At 43.7% G+C, this 21899-nt stretch overlaps 1 protein-coding gene across 1 annotated transcript in view; it reads right to left on the minus strand.

Moving 5' to 3' along the window:
- The window catches only part of LOC137570529 (putative serine protease K12H4.7), an 83736-nt gene extending 67111 nt beyond the window's left edge, over positions 1-16625 (minus strand). Inside the window, exons 1-2 of the mRNA XM_068279222.1 lie at positions 16402-16625; positions 4090-4271 (exon numbers count right to left, since the gene is read on the minus strand). Of these exons, the coding sequence (XP_068135323.1) occupies positions 4090-4271; positions 16402-16584 (365 nt within the window). The 5' untranslated portion in view covers positions 16585-16625. The remainder of the gene's footprint in view (positions 1-4089; positions 4272-16401) is intronic.
- Between the last annotated feature and the right edge of the window lie 5274 nt (positions 16626-21899).

The raw sequence follows: 21899 nt of genomic DNA on the forward strand, positions 1-21899 counted from the left end.
GGGCCTGAGAAATCCTCTGTGGCGGCTTACCCCGAGCTCAGCTCGGGATTATCCCCCAGAGAGTTAAAGGGAACCTTAAAGGAGAACTGTAATGAAAGGTATATGGAGGCTGCCATATTGATTTCCTTTTAAGCAATACCAGTTGCCTGGCAGCCCTGCTGCGTTATTTGTCTGCAGCAGTGTGCATCACACCAGAAACAAGCATGCAGCTAATCTTGTCAGATCTGACAAAAATGTCAGAAACACCCGATCTGCTGCATGCTTGTTCAGGGTCTAGGGCTAAAAGTATTAGATGCAGAGGATCAGCAGGACAGCCAGGCAACTGGTATCGCTTAAAAGGAAAAAAATATGTCTGCCACCATATACCTCTCACTACAGTTCTCCTTTAACTGAGAGGAATATGGATGTTTCCTTTTAAACAATACCAGTTGCCTGGCAGCCCTGCTGATCCCTTTGGCTGCAATAGTGGCTGAATCCCACACCTGAATAAAGTATGCAACTAATCCAATCTGACTTCAGAGCACCTGATCTGCATGCTTGTTGAGGGGCTGTGGCTAAGGGTGCATACACACATCAGACCATAGTCTTTGGAAAATGAAAGATCACAGACCAATTTTACCCCCTTCCATGTAGTATGAGAGCCATACCTACCCAGTCTATTCTATGGAGCTGAACTCCCCATCAGATACAAATCTTTGCAAGATGCTGCACACAAACATGCTGTACACATGCAACAGATCAGTATCTGCAAAAGATCAGTTCCTGAAAAAGATCCGTTCCTGCAAAATACATTCATAGTCTATGATATCTGTAGATCTCATACACACCTTGTTTAACAGACAATCATCTGAAGATCTGAAGATCCATCCTGGTGGATCAGATCTGCAGATGAATGCCTGTTGAACAAGGTGTGTATGATGATCTGCAGATCTCTCAGACTATGAATGCATTTTGCAGGAACTTTTGCAGATACTGATCTTTTGTGTGTGTACAGCATGTTTGTATGCAGCATCTTGCAAAGATTTTTTCTAATGGGAAGTTCAGCTCCATAGAATAGACTGTGTAGAAATGCTCTCATACTACATGAAGGGTGGTAAGATTGGTCTGATCTTTCATTTTCCAAAGACTATAGTCTGATGTGTGTATGAGCCTTAAAAGTATTACACAGGATTAGCAGGAGAGTCAGGTAACTGGTGTTATTTTAAAAGGAAAAATCCATATTCTTCTCAGTTTAGGTTCCCTTTAAGGCCACATACAGACATCAGACCATAGTCTTTGGAAAATGAAAGATCACAGACCAATCTTACCACCATTCCTGTAGTATAAGAGCCATACTCTACACAGTCTTTTCTATGGAGCTGAACTCCACATCAGAAAAAAATCAGTGCAAGATGCTGCACACACAGATGCTGTACAGACACAAAAGATCAGTATCTGCAAAAGATCTGTTCCTGCCAAAAATCCATTCCTGCAAATTGCAATGATAGTCTATGGGATCTGCAGATCATCATACACACATGATTTAACTGACATTCATCTGCAGATCAGATCCACCAGGATGGATTTTCAGATCTGCAGATCTGCAGATGAATGTCAGTTAAATCATGTGTGTATGATGATCTGCAGATCTCATAGACTATCATTGCAATTTGCAGGAATGGATTTTTGGCAGGAACAGATCTTTTGCAGATACTGATCTTTTGTGTCTGTACAGCATCTGTGTGTGCAGCATCTTGCACTGATTTTTTTCTGATGTGGAGTTCAGCTCCATAGAAAAGACTGTGTAGAGTATGGCTCTTATACTACAGGAATGGTGGTAAGATTGGTCTGTGATCTTTCATTTTCCAAAGACTATGGTCTGATGTCTGTATGTGGCCTAAGTCATTACAGGTTTCCTTTAACAGTTGAGGTGGTTAATGAGATGCAATAATTCTGACTTGCATGCAAATTTATTCACATTGGCAATACACTGCCTGTATACACATTTGGTGGGACTAGGATGGGTTTAGGAGACACAAATCTAACTAGAGCCAATTAAAAAAAAAAACCCACAAATTTCAGCGTTTCTTCAAAATTCCCTGGAACCCAGGTGAAACCACACCACTGGGATGAAGAGAACAGAACAGAGAATATTGTTTTGAGGCCTCTGAATCATTAGACATATTTTAATGAACAAAGTAGAATATAGAGTTGTTTACAAGCTAAAAACACATAAAAGTAAATTGAAGAATAAAGAAAGAAAGAACATTCTGTATCCTTGCATTTCAACCATAAGGAAACCACAATCAACGAGTAGGTTACAAGCCAGTTAATTACACACAAATCCTACAAGCAGTTTAGTAAATTGAGAGAAGCAGAATTGCAGGGAAACTGCTAACCACAGATTTGAAATACAAATATGGGAGATTTTGTGCCAGACAAAAAAAAAAAAAAAAAAATTGTGGTTGTGGTAGTTTAGTCTTATCAGTCACATGACATGCTATGGGTAGGTGACATCACTGTTTCCTGTTTCACCCTTGCAGTTCTGTAGAAGTGAAAATGGAAGCTACAAAGCGGTTTAAAAAGAAAAAAAAAAAAAAAAAAAAAAAGTAGTAGTGTCAGTTTTTTGGCAGTGAATTTGCTGTATACATACCTCAACTTTCAAAGCTGTGTCATGGGACATGTTGCCGGGAAGGAACAAGCCACGGGTAAGTAGAGCGGGGGGGGGGGCTTACAACGGCTGATGATTCCTTTAAGCCACACCCCCAATCACGCCCCTGGCACACCCCTAGTCATGCATACCATAAAGATTTCATAATAAAAATTGGTTGTTAAAAATGAATAAAATGGCAGTGTAACAACCCCTCTCACTTAGCTGGTCCTTCAAGTTTGGAGTTCCCTAAATTTTTTTTCTTTTGCATCTCACTGACCTTCCCTAGTCACCATCCTGTCTCACAGTGATTAAATGGCTCTGACCACTGCTTTGTAATTTGCTGCAAAATATAGGAAGTGATGCTTGGATGGGAGAACCTGGTTTCCTGTTGCTACACAATCTACAACAAGAGCTGTGCAGAAAAGTAAGACACACATACACATCTCATAGTAAACTCTGGTCAAGTAAACCACTGGCTATTGTAAACTCAGTTCCTGGCAGGGGCGTAGCAATAGGGGTTGCAGAGGTAGCGACCGCATCAGGGCCCTTGGGCCAGAGGGGCCCTCCCTCAACCACAGGATTATCTCTCTATTGGTCCTGTGCTCATAATAATCACTTCTATAGATACTTTGATTAGTGGTAATCAGTAACAATCTGTTCTCCATCCCCTTCTTGCACTTCTGACACTGTGGTTGTCCTTGGCAGGTTTTGTTGTGCCGTATCAAGTGTTACATATAGAGTGCTTGGGGGGGCCCAATGTAAAACTCACACCGGGGCCCATAGCTCCATAGCTACGCCACTGGTTCCTGGGTCCTGACCATACAATGCATATAATATACAATGTATGACAAATCTAAATACAGTAAACTTATGATATAGTAAACTACTTAGCCAGGTCCCTTGGGCCCTGTTCATACTGTCAGCGTTTACAGAACGCATAGAAATTCAAAGAAACGCAAGATGAAAACCGCATGCGTTTGTATGTGTTTTTCTTGCACTCAAATGCGTTTTCTATTGCGTTTTTGCACACACACGTCACACAGGAAACAGAAAAGAATTATGGGAAACGCAGAGCGAAACGTACGCTAAAAACGCAATAGTACGCGTTTTTGATACGCATCTATAGACTTTCATTGCGTCCGTTTCTGTGAACTGCGTGCAGCAATGCGGATGAGAAACGTATGCATACAAGTGAAGGAGGCTATTAGAAAACATTAGTAGCCGTTTCTATGCGCACAAGTTTGCCCGTATGTGTTCTGTAAAAACGCCTAGGAACGCACATAGTCTGAACAGGGCCTAAGTGTTTACTATAAAGAGATACTAGTGTGTGTGCACCCACACAAAACTTCTGATACAGTAAACTACTTAGCCAGGGCCCTTAGCGTTTACTGTAAATAGATATTAGTGTGTGTGCACCCACACAAAACTTCTGCTCTGTGTCACATCTGCATTCTTACTTTGTTGGGTGACTTTTGCCATAAAATCTGTGCTCCAGCAGCAGACAGAGGGCTCCCATTTTCTCAGCAAATGTAATCCAGGTGCCATGCGTCATCCAAGCTGGATTGGCAGACCCTTCTCCTCCAATCATCAGGAAGACGGGGCCATCACTATGGGTGAAGGAATCATTCACATAAAACCGCTGAAAAAGAACATACAACAATTAGAATCCATATTAATGCTTTTGTTGCTCATAAAGACGTTAATGAAGATTTCAGACAAAACAATGCTTGGGGGAAAAAAAAAAAAAAAAAAAAACACTTCATGAAATACAATTGCAGGCTGAGGCCAGCTCCAGACAATTCACGCCCTTTAAAGGAAACGTAACACGATGAATATGGAAAGTGACATTTATGATTCTGGCCCAGCTGTTCCACCTGCTAGAGGCTGACAAAATGGGGTGCACCATTCCATTTACATCAACATACTGGGGATCTCTGGAGATTAGGACAGTGCTGCCTCAATACCCCCTATAAAGATGTATGGTCTCAAAGGAAGCTTGCAGTTCATTATTTGGCAGCTGCAATAGTTAATAGACCAGAGTGCTACTCAAAATAGCAAGTCCATTCCTCCATCAATACAGATTTTCAAAAAGGAAAAACAAAACAAAAAACAAAAGATAACGCTGGGCCCTTCCCTCTCAGTTGTGATAATGCGATCTTGTGGCAAAACTGTACAATCTGAGGTGGAAAGCTGCATCCAAACTCTGCTATCTGCCTCCATACTACCCACTCACCAATAAATGAGCAATGTTTTAAACCAGAGGTGACTACACCTTTTCTGTTTGTGAGCTACTTCAAAAATTATGAATAGAAAATGATCTACCACATAGAATCTATCTGCAGGTGCAAGCCACAACTGCAGCACATTCACAGTGGCAGCCTATCAGTGATCACTGCAAGCCACCAGTCAATTAGATGCATATCATAGAGCCCTCGTCAGTAAGCCAAACAGTACTCTGCTTGACCAAACAGACCTCATCCTGCTTACAATATCATGCTAGGTGTTCAGCAAAATGTGTTCAGCAAAATTATAATCAGCAGTAGCACATCATGCATCTAAATATATGACTCCCCAGCTTGCAACATCATAATCTTCTACACTGCAAAGAGTACAAGATCTACGTCACTCTGGCAGGCAGTGTGAGATCAACGTAGAAGTCCTTTGAGATCTACCCAATGTGTAACCCCGTAGGCCTGGAACCCACTGAAAACAGCAAACGCGAAACGCTACCGCTAGAGTTTTGTCTGAGCGGTTTGCAAGCGGATTCATGCGCGTTTGCGGTCGGGTTTTGCAACAGTGTATTTTTTTGCTCAGCGGTTGTGTAGCGTTTTGCGTTTTTATCCTGATTGGTCCTCTGAATTATTTTTAATTTTGTTACAGTGTGCTGAACCGCAAAACGCTAGCAAAACCGCTCAGTTTAGGTTTTGCTGAGCTTTTCCGCTAGCGTTTCAATACTTTACATTGAAGCGCTAATGCTCCCAAAATGCTGCATGTCCTGCGTTTGCGTTTCTGGGAAACGCAAAGGCTCCTGTGGATGTTGCCCCATCCATTATCAGCTGAGCGTTTTGGCATAACGCTAGCGTATCGCAGCGCTGCCAAAATGCTCAAAAAAAACGCTCTTGTGGGTTCCAGCCCGTAGACTGTACCCTACTTTTAAATTATTTTTTTTTCATAACAATAATAACTTCAACGTTGGCCATTCCCATTTCATTCCCAGCTTAGACAAATACATATCCTTTGTCATGATACAAAACTGATTTGTTTTTTGGTTTTATTAAGCACTGGAGAAGGTATTAATCTACAGTGGTGTGAAAAACTATTTGCCCCCTTCCGGATTTCTTATTCTTTTGCATGTTTGTCACACTTATATGTTTCTGCTCATCAACAACCGTTAACCATTAGTTAAAGATAACATAATTGAACACAAAATGCAGTTTTAAATGGTTTTTATTATTTAGTGAGAAAAAACCCCTCAAAACCTACATGGCCCTGTGTGAAAAAGAAATTGCCCCCTGAACCTAATAACTGGTTGGGCCACCCTTAGCAGCAATAACTGCAATCAAGCGTTTGCGATAACTTGCAACAAGTCTTTTACAGCGCTCTGGAGGAATTTTGGCCCACTCATCTTTGCAGAATTGTTGTAATTCAGCTTTATGTGAGGGTTTTCTAGCATGAACTGCCTTTTTAAGGTCATGCCACAACATCTCAATAGGATTCAGGTCAGGGCTTTGACTAGGCCACTCCAAAGTCTTCATTTTGTTTTTCTTCAGCCATTCAGAGGTGGATTTGCTGGTGTGTTTTGGATCATTGTCCTGCTGCAGCACCCAAGATCGCTTCAGCTTGAGTTGACGAACAGATGGCCGGACATTCTCCTTCAGGATTTTTTGGTAGACAGTAGAATTCATGGTTCCATCTATCACAGCAAGCCTTCCAGGTCCTGAAGCAGCAAAACAACCCCAGACCATTACACTACCACCACCATATTTTACTGTTGGTATGATGTTCTTTTGCTGAAATGCTGTGTTACTTCTACAACAGATTTAACAGGACACGCACCTTCCAAAAAGATCAACTTTTGTCTCAGCGGTCCACAAGGTATTTTCCCACAAGTCTTGGCAATCATTGAGATTTTTTTTAGCAAAATTGAGACGAGCCTTAATGTTCTTTTTGCTTAAAAGTGGTTTGCGCCTTGGATACCTGCCATGCAGGCCGTTTTTGCCCAGTCTCTTTCTTATGGAGGAGTCGTGAACACTGACCTTAATTGAGGCAAGTGAGGCCTGCAGTTCTTTAGATGTTGTCCTGGGGTCTTTTGTGGCCCCTCGGATGAGTTTTCTCTGCGCTCTTGGGGTAATTTTGGTCGGCCGGCCACTCCTGGGAAGGTTCATCACTGTTCCATGTTTTTGCCATTTGTGGATAATGGCTCTCACTGTGGTTCGCTGGAGTCCCAAAGCTTTAGAAATGGCTTTATAACCTTTACCAGACTGATAGATCTCAATTACAGTACTTTTGTTCTCATTTGTTCCTGAATTTCTTTGGATCTTGGCATGATGTCTAGCTTTTGAGGTGCTTTTGGTCTACTTCTCTGTGTCAGATAGCGCCTATTTAAGTGATTTTTTGATTGAAACAGGTGTGGCAGTAATCAGGCCTGGGGGTGACTACAGAAATTGAACTCAGGTGTGATAAAGTTAAGTGACAGTTAAGTTATTTTTTAACAAGGGGGGCAATCACTTTTTCACACAGGGCCATGTAAGTTTTGATGTTTTTTTTCTCACTAAATAATAAAAACCATCATTTAAAACTGCATTTTGTGTTCAATTATGTTATCTTTGACTAATAGTTAACGGTTTTTGATGAGCAGAAACATTTAAGTGTGACAAACATGCAAAAGAATAAGAAATCAGGAAGGGGGCAAATAGTTTTTCACACCACTGTAAGTTCATTAAAATGTCCATATGAAGCAGCCTTATTTTGCTTTGGTGATACCATGATCAGGATAAATGAGAACTTTCACAGAAATAGGAGAAGATGACTAATTCAGTCACATGAGAGCAATAGCAAGGCGCTAACTGACAAAGCATTTTTAAAGCCTTGCTCAACTTTGTGGTTAGCACAGATTAAGTACACAAGGCAAGAATACCCATAACCTACAGATTTACAGTGGTTTGCAAAAGTATTCGGCCCCCTTGAAGTTTTCCCCATTTTGTCATATTACTGCCGCAAACATGAATCAATTTTATTGGAATTCCACGTGAAAGACCAATACAAAGTGGTGTACACGTGAGAAGTGGAACGAAAATCATACATGATTCCAAACATTTTTTTTACAAATAAATAACTGCAAAGTGGGGTGTGCGTAATTATTCAGCCCCCTTTGGTCTGAGGGCAGTCAGTTGCCCATAGACATTGTCTGATTAGTGCTAATGACTAAATAGAGAGCACCTGTGTGTAATCTAATGTCAATACAAATACAGCTGCTCTGTGACGGCCTCAGAGGTTGTCTAAGAGAATATTGGGAGCAACAACACCATGAAGTCCAAAGAACACACCAGACAGGTCAGGGATAAAGTTACTGAGAAATTTAAAGCAGGCTTTGGCTACAAAAAGATTTCCAAAGCTTTGAACATCCCACGGAGCACTGTTCAAGCGATCATTCAGAAATGGAAGGAGTATGGCACAACTGTAAACCTACCAAGACAAGGCCATCCACCTAAACTCACAGGCTGAACAAGGAGAGCGCTGATCAGAAATGCAGTCAAGAGGCCCATGGGGATTCTGGACGACCTGCAGAGATCTACAGCTCAGGTGGGGGAATCTGTTCATAGGACAACTATTAGTCGTGCACTGCACAAAGGTGGCCTTTATGGAAGAGTAGCAAGAAGAAAGCCATTGTTAACAGAAAAGCATAAGAAGTCCCGTTTGCAGTTTGCTACAAGCCATGTGGGGGACACAGCAACCATGTGGAAGAAGGTGCTCTGGTCAGATGAAATCAAAATGGAAACTTTTGGCCAAAATGCAAAACGCTATGTGTGGCAGAAAACTAACACTGCACATCACTCTGAACACACTAGACCTGAACGATTTTCGCAGGCGAGCCGGCCCGGAAACATACTTTCAAACAAGTTCCTGCCGCCTGGCTCTGGCTGTGCCGGGTATGACAAGCGAGTGGGGGCGGGCACTTGGACTACAGTGCATGCGTCCAATCCAGCCTTTGGGACAGTAATTTTTCCTGTGCATTGCTCCGCCCCCAATCATGTGGTCCCGCTGTCCTCAGGAAGGAGGAAGATGCTGCCGGTTTGTGCCCGACTCCCTGAGGCAGAGATGCAGAGGGCTCAGGCTGCCTGCAGAGGGCTCAGGCTGCCTGCAGATGGACAGTGCGCCCTGGGACCTGGATGGATCATCTTGTGTTTGTTTTTTCCAGCCTGCCCTGTCTACCTGTGCCTGAAGGGGGGGGGAGGGAGGTAGGAGGGCGGAGGATCAGCTGGAAAGCTGTGTGATGTGAGGTGGGTGGGAAGCCCTGGAACTGGAGAGTCAGTTATGAGGGGTGGAAGGGTAGAAACACTATTTTGAAAGGTCAGAAAGACAATTGTGAGTTGGGTGGCCAGTAGACAATTTTGAGGGGAGGCAGAATACATACCTGGGGCCTCCTCCACCCCCATGCACACCTCTCAGGCCACTCTGTCCCTCCGTCGTCTTGCCCAGTATGTCAGCCAGTTGCGCTTCACTGCGCTTGCGCAGCCTGGCTGCGCACATGCACCTTTCATGCTCCCGTGGCTGGAAGTGTTCTGTGCAGTTAGTACTGCAAAGACGCAGAATGCTCCCGGCCTAAGAAGCGCAAGTGGGGTGTGTGTGACCAGGCTGCATACACTGTGAAGTGCAACTGACCACAACTGGGAAAGGGGAGACCTGCCTATATACACTAAAGGGGATCTGGATGGCTAACCTGTATTGTGGCACCTACACTGGCTAACCTATACTGGAGGCACTCATACCATCGGAGTGCTGATCCATCGCTGTGCATCAAAAATCGTGAATCAAAAATCGCAATTTCTGGCAAAAATCGTGCAATTCAATCTTTTCCTAAAATGTTCACAAACACTGTCCATCTAATCTGACTGAGCTGGAGCTGTTTTGTGAAGAAGGATGGGAAAGGATTTTTATCTCTAGATGTGCAAAGCTGGTAGAGACATACCCTAAAAGACTGGCAGCTGTAATTGCAGCAAAAGGTGGTTCTACAAAGTATTGACTCAGGGGGCTGAATAATTACGCACACCCCACTTTGCAGTTTGTTTGTTATCATGTATGATTTTCGTTCCACTTCTCACGTGTACACCACTTTGTATTGGTCTTTCACGTGGAATTCCAATAAAATTGATTCATGTTTGTGGCAGTAATATGACAAAATGTGGAAAACGTCAAGGGGTCGAATACTTTTGCAAACCACTGTACATCAGTTATGAGTTGATGCTATGAAAAGTTAAAATTCTACTCTTAAGCCTCATCTACACGGGTAGATGAGGCTGCGATCCGGCGGCTCGATTAGCCGCCGGATCGCCTCTTCCGCGTGCCTGCCGCGTCCCCGCATTCGATTCCTCGCTCGTCCCCTCCGGCGCCGCTTATCTTCCGCTCGATTCCCTGCCATTGTCCCCTCGCGGGGAGCGAGCAGGGAATCGGCGGAAGCAAGATCCGTCCTGTCGGATCTTATCAATCGAGCCGCATCAGCGGCTCGATTGATAAGGAACATCGCGGCCGCATCTATGCGTGTAGATGCGGCTTTAGAGCTGTAGCGCACAAGATGTATCTATTGTTCAGAGCAATAAGTAGTTTCACACACAAGCTCAAACTCTTGAGTGCAACAGCCCCAAAGCTAAGTACTGTACATACAAGCATAGCACATGGCAAAAACGGCAAATTTGGACACATGGCATTCTTACAGCAACCATCCATACTAGTTAGGCAAAAATCCACGTGGGAGGTACGTGCAATAGCGAGCATTTGTTGACCTTCCCCTCCCCATGTTGTTCAGCTAATCTGGGTTTCCAGCACTGGAACATGGCTATTTAAGGATAGGGACTTTGCACAGGAATCCAGAGAACTGCACTGTAGTTCTCCTCCAGCTTTTCTAATGTAGACTACTGGGAGAGTATAGAGTTCTTGGGTGAGCTAGTTCCTACTGGGCAAGCACCACTAGCAACTGGGATGATGGTGGTGGGGGAATAGAAGTTTGCATGTTATGGCCCAGTTTTAAAACTTGTACCTGACCGTTTGCAAGGCCATTTGTAATAGGAACCACCTGAAGTAAGCGAGACATGGGGATATGAAGTGTTAAAAACAAAGTGTGGAGTCTGTTGGACCTCATGCTACATGGAGGTGGTAAAATTGTTCAGTGATTGGCCAACCATAATTGAAAGTGTGTACCAGGCTTAAAAGGATACTTAAGTCAAAAATAAAAAATGATTTTAACTCACCTGGGGCATCCCTCAGCCCCCTGAAGCTGTATGGTGCCCTCGCAGCCTCGCTCCGATCCTCCTGTCCCCGCCGGCAGCTACTGCCGGGTTCGGCGACAGCCGCCGACAGGCTGGGAACGTGAGTGATTCTCCGCGTTCCCAGCCGCTATATCACCCTCTATGCTGCTATAGCGTAGCTACTTCCGGGTTCGGCGACAGCCGCCGACAGGCTGGGAACGCGAGTGATTCTCCGCATTCCCAGTCGCTATATCACCCTCTATGCTGCTATAGCGTATAACATATACGCTATAGCAGCATAGAGGGTGATATAGCGGCTGGGAACGCGGAGAATCACTCACGTTCCCAGCCTGTCGGCGGCTGTCGCCGAACCCGGAAGTAGCTGCCGGCAGGGACAGGAGGATCGGAGCGAGGCTGCGAGGGCACCTGTCACAGGAGCCCTAGTGGCTGACAGCACTTAGCCTTCTAAACGGTGCCAGCGCACGGATCATGCAAACTCTGGTCGCAGTCAATGCGCAGGAACCGTTAAGAATTAGCCGCAGACAACTCAGAAGGGAGCCTGTGAGACACGGGTAATTACAACGTACACACGATTCCACGGTATCTGCCACCACCACTGGTATGGGCCAGTGGACCCGATTTACTGACTGACTAGTCCTGCGAATAAAACGGTTAAACACACGGTATTCTGTCTAGCCAACAACAAACAAACAGTAGCGTATCTTCAGAGACCCGGGATCAGTTCTGTGTGTGCTGATAAGCAGGGTAGCGGAACAGTGAATGACTTGGAGGAAGTCTTTTATTCACAGCAATATAAATAATTAATATATACAGACAATTATTAAAATCAACAATTATTAAAACAGTAATAGTCAGTATAAAAAAATTAAAGAAGGGAGAAAAATACTTAGTTCCTGGAAAGATGTCCTTTTTGTGGGAAAAATCAGAGTTCTGGGTTTCAATCAAAGTTCAGAGTTCAGACCAGGTGGATGCCAGCATATCCTCAAGCTGGCACCGATGAGTTCAAGATGTTTTCAGGGTGGAGGACACTGAGTTTGGCTCCTCTGCCATTCTTATGCCCCCGATTCAGTAGGAGGGAGTGAGGGCGGGCCCACACACCCCCTTAGAACATGAGATGAGTCCTCCTCTTGTCCTGGGGGACCAGAAATCATGCCTTAACCATATATGGGCTCTATCTCACAGAACCGTACAGGTCAGGGCAGATTTACTAATATTTTCAGGTCTGCCTCGATTTACCCAGCGCCCTGATACCAGACATGAGGGGTGGGACCCCTGTGGTATCATCAGGGCACTTTCAAACTGCCTAACTGGCAGTCCTTACTGCAGAATGTTCTGAAACTTCCTCAGAACCAGCATCGGGACTCATGCTACACTTCCCCCACGTTTGGCGAAGCTGCCATCTCAGGAACCCCAGAAATATGACAGATCTGGGAAGTTATGGATTATGCTATGAGACTCAGGTTATTCAGGATGTGTTCTAGCTGCTAACAGCTGACTTCCCTTTGATCTTTACCAGAGAGCAAGGTGTCAAGACCTCCCGAGGATTCGTAGCCTGCCTGGCTGCACCTAGGCATCCTGATCACCCTTTGGTTAATTAACATCTACATGAGATCAGCTAGGTGTCACCTGGTTCCCAGAACAGAAAGGGGAATTGTGCCTTCCACAGGAATATGTCCAAGCTAATTAACACCTCCCCCCCAGGCTTTCACTTCAGCTAAGACAGATCCTTCAGCTGTTCCTAGGCAGAGGGATACTACACATCAAATCTTGGTTCTATTGATCTAAAGCGCAGTCGATGCAGGGAATCGAGTGCGATCGTTCTTTTCTTCACGGGCGGTTCCAGGACGCGCCTGCGGCCCCGCAACCGTCCGTGACTGCACCATACAGCTTCAGGGGGCTGAGGGATACCCCAGGTGAGTAAAAAATCATTTTTTATTTTTTACTTAAGTATCCCTTTAAGAGAGAAGTTGACAAGTGGTGAATACAATGCCTGCAGCATCTCATGTGAAAGAAGCCTAAGTACACACATGCGACAACGATCGTTCGTTGAGAACGACGAACGAACTTTTAATTGATGAAAGAACGACCTAAGTAAAGTTAGTTTTAAAAGGTGTGTAACGATCTGATCGTTAGAACTAACGTTACATCACGTAAAGCAACTATTGCGCCTGCGCATAAAAATGCGAAGTTTCACGGAGAAATTGTGAAATGCGCATGTCAAGCCTAGTACGAACGACAGTTTCCAACGATGTACTACTTTTGCAAACGATCGTCGTTGGTTAAAATCCGCCGAGACAGAACTTTCTTTTGTAGCGATTTGGCTCGTTTGTCGTTTGCCTTAATAGTCGGTGGTTCGTTTTTTGTAACGATCGTCGTTGGTAAAGATCGGGGAACGATCGTTACAAACGACTATAGTCGCATGTGTGTACGCACCTTTAGAGTGCCCACTAAAGGTACAATTTTTAATAAATGCTTAGATTTTCAATCAGATTTTTCACATGGTATTGAACCTGGTGGGCCCAATCAATCCTGAACATTTGCATTATCAATCGCATTATGGATCATTTCCTAAAACCTGGTCAATGGGCACAGTGGATTTCTTCATAGATATGATCGCAACTAGTTTAGAATTGCAAGTTAGAATCTTTAATGCTGCGAATGGGCTAAATATATTTTCTTTCAATCTGAATGAAATTAATGAAGTAACATCCGATTGCAGCCGTGCTCAGATGCGACATGTCGCAGTTTTCTGCTGCTGGGTAACACTACCCAAGTGCTAGCACTGACCCTGGTGTTACAAATGCTGCCATTCGCTGCTGGGAGGCTGAACTCACTGACCAGCATGCAGTGTAGCCTCCTGAAAGAGGCTAGGAAAGATGCCTTAGGGCTGGAACCCACTAGAGCGATTTTTGAGCGTTTAGAGTGCGATTCAAAACGCTAGCAATTTCCCTAAACACTCAGATAATGTTAATAGATGGGCCAAATTCCAATGGAGCGATTGCGATTAGCAAAAGCAGGACATGCAGCATTGTTGAGTGTTAGCGTTTCTGCAATGTAAAGTATATGAACGCTGGCATAAATCGCTCATGAATCTCCATATGGAGTGATTTTGCTAGTGTTTTTAAATTACTGCACACTGTAAAAAAAATTTAAATTAATTGAAAGGACCAATCAGAATTGAAAACGCTAATCGCAAATCGCTACACAATCGCTAGCAAAACGCTGATACTTTTTAAAATCGCTACCAAAATTGCCAGAAAATGCTCATGAAATCACTTACAAAAAGCTCATTAAAAACGCTAGCAATTAGCGATAGCGCTTTGTAGTGCTTTCCAGGCCTTAGACTGGTCATAGTTTCAATTTTTTCAGGTGATTTGGTGACCTTTACTAAATCTGAAGGTGATCTATTACCCCTAACATGCTCAGTGGATCGATATTTTTTTATTCTGTTTTTGACAGTTTAGTGGCCTAAAGGGTATTTAGACATGTTGAAAAATCTCCATTGAGTGGGTGGGAGAGAATCAGTGGAGGACTGACAGTTGCATAACATTGTACTGCACTGAGTGGTACAATAATGAGGGTTCCATTTGTTTTCAGTTAGACTTTTCCTCCAATGTAATTGAGACAGAATGTATAATCTTGTTTAGGGGACCCAGTAAGAAACCTCATAGGGAAATTTCCCAAACTGGATTGGATGGACGGCACGCTCTTAAACTTTTAGGTTTATGATAGGTTGTTGTAAACTATGCCCACACTGTTTGGCCAATCACAATGCTTTGTGCTGTAGATGGTGCAGTGACTGGAGACCTGTTCCTTGTGAGGTTTAGGGGTCCCCTAAACTAGACTCGTAGAATGCAATACTACCACTCAATCAATAGCTTGGATCAGACCATTAACAATTCATGTATGACTAGCAACAGAACGACCATCTCTAATGAGCTGTATGCTTTGCACATCATGTTAGAGAAAGTGAGTAAAGCCAGTTACATACTTTCAAGTATGGTTGGCCAATCACTGATCAGTTTTACCACCCCCATGTAGTATGAGGCCAAAATATATATTGAATACTATGAGCAGATTGTGTGAACCCTCATACTATTTTTAGGTTGTAAAATTGGTCAGGTATTGGCCAATCATAATTGAAAGTGTGTACCAAGCTTTAGTTCAGGTTCATAGAGGTCAATCATGGCTTAATATGCCAAGCCATGCCTCTCCGATCGGCTAGTGATCAATTCGTACACCACACACTAGGCAAAGGCTACATACATTTCAGCAGAAATCTATAATACATTATTTGTACTGCAATCATTGTACCACTCATCCCAGTGCAACAGCCCCCTATCACCCAAGTGCTCTTTCCCCAACCAGCTTCTAAGAAATTCTCCAGACATATTTGATCTCACTTTTAATGAATAAACTGTCCACAATCAAACATCAAAATCGATCAGAATTGTTGTGGGGTGGAATTTATGCCCAGCAGATTTGATAAAAGTAATTGAATATACATTCACAGTGGGATATTGCGGAGCTGCGCTATAAACTCTTATAACGCAGCTTACTGCACCGCACTGCTAATCCCATGCATCGTTCAGTGCAACGTTAGCGTTGCATTGTAACGTGTAGCATCATGGAAACTCACTGCTGCAGTGCGTTACCTCTAGACACACACGTTATCAAGTACAGAGAAGCCTACTTTTCATTGCCTGTATGCCTTACTGTACCGACAGTATGCAATGGCAATGCAGCATTAATGTGCGCTACCACCTTTTTTAGCACATTGCATTGTAATGCTGCGTTGTGACTTTAACGTCGCATTACAACACAACGTTCCACTGTGAATAAGCTCTAAATCAGCAGAAAAAAGCCTCCCCCAAAAAAGCATGCGTTATGCTGGGAAAACACAATGCAAGTTCCCATCTTACGGGAAGTTGTATCGTGTGTACATGTCCAAACTGCTTCCGATCAATAAAGGGATCGATTTTCCAATGATAACTTAGTAAAATGTATCCCTTTAGCAAACGGATCGGAGATGTCAGAAATAATCGCCCTATTCCTGCTGATCGGGTGGGGAATTGCATCGTGTGTTCCCAGCATTAAAGTTAGCCAATAAAGGGTATCATTCTGCCTCAGAACTTTCTGCATGAGGGGTCCGGCAGGGGCACTGGGCATATGAGTGGCTTTAAATCATTTCAAAAGTTTGCATTATCAGCCTGCTGCCAGTAAACAATGAAATGTTCCCATGTGTTGCAATGCTGTCTGACAGTGCTGTCCTGCTGTTTAACCCACCTGTTTCCACACTCTTGTATCAGCTCCGCGGAAGTGATCCAACTTCTGCTCAAACCACTGGTCCTGCACTGCCGAGTCCGACTGGGGTTCTGGGGGGATTCTGCTAAATCTACCAAACATTCTATAGCAGTTACATAGAGAAACTAACAGACAGAGGAGCAGAAGCAGCTGCATGCAAGCCATGTCTAGCAGAGCGTCCTTCTGGTGGTCTGGTCACATGACCCGCTGTCACATGACTTCTCTTCCTTATACAGCTGCAGCAGCCGTTATCAAAGCTTATATAGCTTTGTTGCGATTTGTTTTGTTTTTAAATACACAGAAAGGGAATGTATATAATCTTATTGTAGAATGTTTTCTATAGTGTCTGTATAGAGTTTGTAAAGATATGCTTATAACAAGGTCTGTCCCTTTTTCCTCCTCATTTGTCCCTCTTTCAGGACTTTATCCCTCTTTCTTTGTAAATATATATATTTTTCTTCTAAAAAATGTTTGACTCTAAACTTTATTCCCATCTTTAAATTGATATATACTAATTTTAAAATATTAATATGAAGGAAAATGAACCTGGATAGAAAGGACCAGTGTGGTTTGAATTATAAAAACATTTTTCTTATGAAATTTTTATGGTATGTATGACTAGGGGCAAGGCCGGCCCACCCATGAGGCAGGGTGAAACATTTGCCTCAGGCGGCACTTCTGGGGGGGGGGGGGGCGCCCGCTCCGTGGGTGTGGGGGGACCGCCCGAGCTGGAGGGGATAGCGGGCAGGAAGGGGAATTGTGTCTAGCGGCGGGGAGGGGGGTCGGACCCCCCCCCCTCCCTCGCCTGGGTCCCCCATCCTCCGCTCCCCTCCTGCTTTAAAGAGTTACGTCGCTGGCTGCATTGTAAGAGGCAACGGACGGGATCACTCACCTCTTCCTCGTTCCAGCGTGCGCTCCACTGATGTCACTTCCTGCTACGCCGCACTGGGGGGGGGGGCGGGGGGGATGCGGGGGCGGCAGCAATAATTTTTTTCAAAATTTGCCTCAGGCGGCAAAAAGTCTAGGGCCGGCCCTGACTAGGGGTCTGATGGGGCATGATCAGGGGTGTGGCATGGGCATGGCTTAAATGTCCCTCTTTCTCATCTTAAAAAGTTGGGAGGTATAATGTGCTACATACTACGACTAAATACATGCTACTGGGCATAGCACACCAGAGTAGGAATACATGATTTGCACACTCCTTTGGTATCATGGGGTACAGAAAGTATTTGCATGCGAAGGATCAGAACAACAAAATGAGGAGAACAGTGTCTTTATAGTAGGCCTGGAACCCACTAGAAAGCCCACTATCGCAATTGCTAGCGATTTGCGATATCATTTTGAAATCCATTTTGGGGGCGATTTCCCTGCTCTTATACAATTCATTAGAATGGAAACACCCCTAAAATGCTGCATGTCCTACCATCGCTCTAGTGGAATCAGTCCCATCCATTTGCATTGGCAAAGCGTTTAGGCAGATCATTAGCGATTGAAAGCGTTCCCTAAAAGCTCAAAAACACTATTGAGTTACAGGCCTGATACGCATTGTAAAATGCCTAGAAAACCGCATATGTATTTCCTTGTATTGTAGTCTGTGTTCCTTAAAACATTTGCATGTAATCTACGGTCCTAATTGCAACCCACTAATTTAAAACTAAGTTCAGACTACAGATTTTATTTTTCCAGTACATATAATAGTAAAATAAATACATCTGGAACAATCAGCGATGTACAAACCTTTCTATATCACGTCTGCACATTTTGCAATAAAACTCCTGAAAGCACCTGGCTAGCTGAATCCTGAACTTCCATTTCCTGTACAATTTTATTGTTGTCCAAAATCTTCCACATCTTATCACCCATGTGAGGTAGTCAAGAAGTAGCAGCTAGCGTTTCCCTGTAAGCACAGATGTTACACAGCCCACCTCCTTCCTGTGCTGTTGTAATTAAGGGCCCATTCACATTAGGGTGATTAACAACCGGTTTACGCACTTTTCAGAATTAAAAGTATATTGCAGTGATCTCACTGCAGAAATCGCGGGCAAATCACGGAAAATAAATTTGCAACGATTTTGCTAGCATTTTGGGATCCCAAGTGGGAATGGGGCCTTGTGCCTCGTACTGGTAGCCAGGTACAGTTGCCCCAGTATAGGTAACCAGGTACAGGTGGTGCCGCAGTATAGGTTAGCCAGGTGCAGGCCACCCCTAGAAACTTACATGCCCTCATTCCATCACCTATTCCTCTCACCGCGCTCTCCTCGCTCCTGTCGCTGGGCCCGGCTTCACTCCTACCACCATTGGTTACTTCCAGTTAGCACCTCTAATATCATGAGAGATGCCTCACCGGGTAACCATGGCAACAGATTCAAACTTTCAAGGGCTGGCAGGCATCCTTGAATAAAGTAGAACTTTTAAGAGTAAATTGCTGTAAAAAAGCTATGTTGGCCAAGGCACAACATGTTTTTGCCAAGGGCGACAAAAATGATAAACTTCTTGCGTGGTTGCTCAGGGATACATCTTTAAATATGACCATACCCAGAATCACGTCCACGAAGGGACAGGAATACATAGATCAACTGCATATTGAACAAATATTTATGAAGTATTACACCCAACTTTACACTTCCAAAGTTGAATATTCATCTTCCCAACTAAACGACTTCTTCTTAAACAGGGTCCACTTCCCCACTTTATCTGAGGAACACAAAAAGATGCTGGATGCACCACTGACCCTGGACGAGATCACGGATGCCATCTCTGGGTTGCAGTGTGGTAAGTCCCCGGGCTCAGATGGCTATCCATCAGAGTACTACAAACACTACCACCAGATCCTTGCCCCAAAACTACTTGAAACAATTAAAGAGGCCCTTTGCTGCAGATAGACCCCCGGCATCTTGGGCATAAGCTCTGATTGTGCTAATCCCAAAACCGGGCAAAGACCCTACTCTGTGCACCTCGTATAGGCCGATCTCATTGATCAATGTGGATGCCAAAATACTCGCAAAGGCACTAGCCAACAGACTCAGTAAATGTATTTTAACTATTGTCCACCCAGATCAATCAGGCTTTATGCCGGGGAAAGGCACTGACATCAACCTTAAAAGACTCCATGCCAATCTTGTTGCCAACCACGATAATAAGGGGGATAGAGTAGTTGCCTCTTTGGACAACGAAAAGGCATTCGATTCGGTGGAGTGGGGGTATCTCTGGGAAGTACTGGCCAGATTTGGCATAGGCACCAACTTTATTAAGATGATCCGGCTACTTTACATAAACCCCACAGCTAAACTACGCATCAATAATAAGATCACACAGGCTTTTAACTTAACTAGAGGTACGAGACAGGGGTGCCCCCTTTCGCCGGCCCTGTTTGCCCTGGCTATCGACCCACTGGCAATTATGATTAGACACTCAAGTAATATATGTGGGCTTCAATTGGGAAGGCTTGAAGAGAAGATTTCTCTTTATGCGGATGATATCCTTCTATACCTTGAGGACTCAGGTCAATCCCTAACTGCTGCCCTAGAGACAATTGATTATTTTGGAAAATGGTCAGGCTTAAAAATAAACAAGACAAGGTCAATTCTCTTTCCATTGGATAAGGACCTCTCCTCATACACTAGCTCCAATGCAATCCTGCAATGGTCCACTAAGTTCATATACCTTGGCATTATAATACAAAAAGACCTTGATGCGTTCTTGGGCAACAATTTTCTTCCCATAATTAAGAAGATTAAAGACAAATGTAACACCTGGCAAGAGTTGCCCCTGACTCATTGGCAGAGTTAACGCGATAAAAATGATGTTACTCCCAAAATTCACATATATCTTCCGTAATTCCCCTGTCTGAATACCAAAAAAATATTTTACTGAAATAAACAAAATTCTTCTACCATTTATATGGTCCAATAAACTTCCACGTATGTCACTTAAAATTATAGAACTACCTACAGAGGAGGGAGGATTAGCCATGCCCAACTTCCTGTATTACTACTTGGCATCCATATTGGTCAGTATACGGTGGTGGTTCTCGCGTAATAAACTTAACCCTGCAGTGGTGGTAGAAGCAGCCATAATGGGCTCATACGAAGCCCTTTTAAACTTGCCATTTAGAGGCCACAGCTCCTCTCCAAACATCACTACTGTCATGAAAACCCCTATTAAGGCATGGCAGTACCTCCATCGCAAGTTGGCACCTCCTAACCAATGGTCCCCCTATACTCCACTATGGGGTAACCCAAACGCTCTTCAATTCTCTACTATACCTGATCCAGCTGTTTGGGCCAAATATGGTGTTAAAATATTAAAAGATATCGCCCCAGATGAAACCCTGTTATCCTTTTCTGAACTTAAACTATCGAACAACCTTCCAAATCATATGCGATTTAGATATCACCAGCTATCACATGCAACCAAAGCTCAATTTGGCAGAGGAAGGATTTTGATTAAATCTAACCCAGTTGAATCTCTGTTGATCACAGAACATCTAGATAAACCACTCTCTGCCATTTATGCAGAAATCATGACCCAGTTGGGCCATAATACAGACAAACTCCGTAATCAATGGGAACAATACTTAGGGGAAATAGATGGGGAGGTGTGGGAGGAGGTGGTAGCTAAGGGGGCATCGGTGTTGATCTCGTCCAGGGATAGACTAATCCAGCTGAAATATCTTCACAGAGTATACTACACGCCGGTTAGGCTACACAAAATAAATACAACGCACTCGAACCTATGCACTAGATGTCACTCGGCGGAGGGAAGTTTTATGCATATGTTCTGGTCATGCCCAGCACTGGCCAGATATTGGGACCAAATAGAAAAAACTATTCGCAATGTGATAGACTCCCCATTCAAATTTTACACTAAAATGGTGATGTTGGGTATATTTGTTAAAGGTAGCTATAGCAAGCATAAAATAGCAATGATTTATTCACTGTGTCATATAGCTAGGAAAGTAATTCTGACTCATTGGAACCAATCTGTCGTGCCCACCAAGACCGAATGGATTAACATGGTTAATAAAATGCTTCCATTATGCAAGATGACATATACAAGTAGGAACTGCCCTACTAAATTCGACAATATCTGGTCTGGATGGTGCGATAAATACTGCAGGAATGTGCTGACTGATGTCTAGAATTAAGTCAATAGACTAGGAACATTAATAAACTTTCACAGGCTCAGATGGGGTGCAGTGAAGGGTAGAACTTAAAACTAAAAACTAAAAATACTTGTATACATAACTTTGTGCAGAGACCTTATGGAGCATGCTCCTGCGATGAATGATAGGAGGTCTGTGGTGTAATGGAAGATGCGGGTGAGACCTGGTGGGAGGGAGGTGCATGCCTTTCATAGCACATATGGTGATCGACCTCGATGATTTCTCCTGATTACTACACCTATGACCTGGTGAAATAAATGATCTGACTCAAGAATCTATAAAAAACAGGATCTTTATTTTTGTTTAATAACCACAA

Source organism: Hyperolius riggenbachi, chromosome 4 (genome assembly GCF_040937935.1).
Source record: "Hyperolius riggenbachi isolate aHypRig1 chromosome 4, aHypRig1.pri, whole genome shotgun sequence".
Classification (NCBI taxonomy): Eukaryota; Metazoa; Chordata; class Amphibia; order Anura; family Hyperoliidae; genus Hyperolius; species Hyperolius riggenbachi.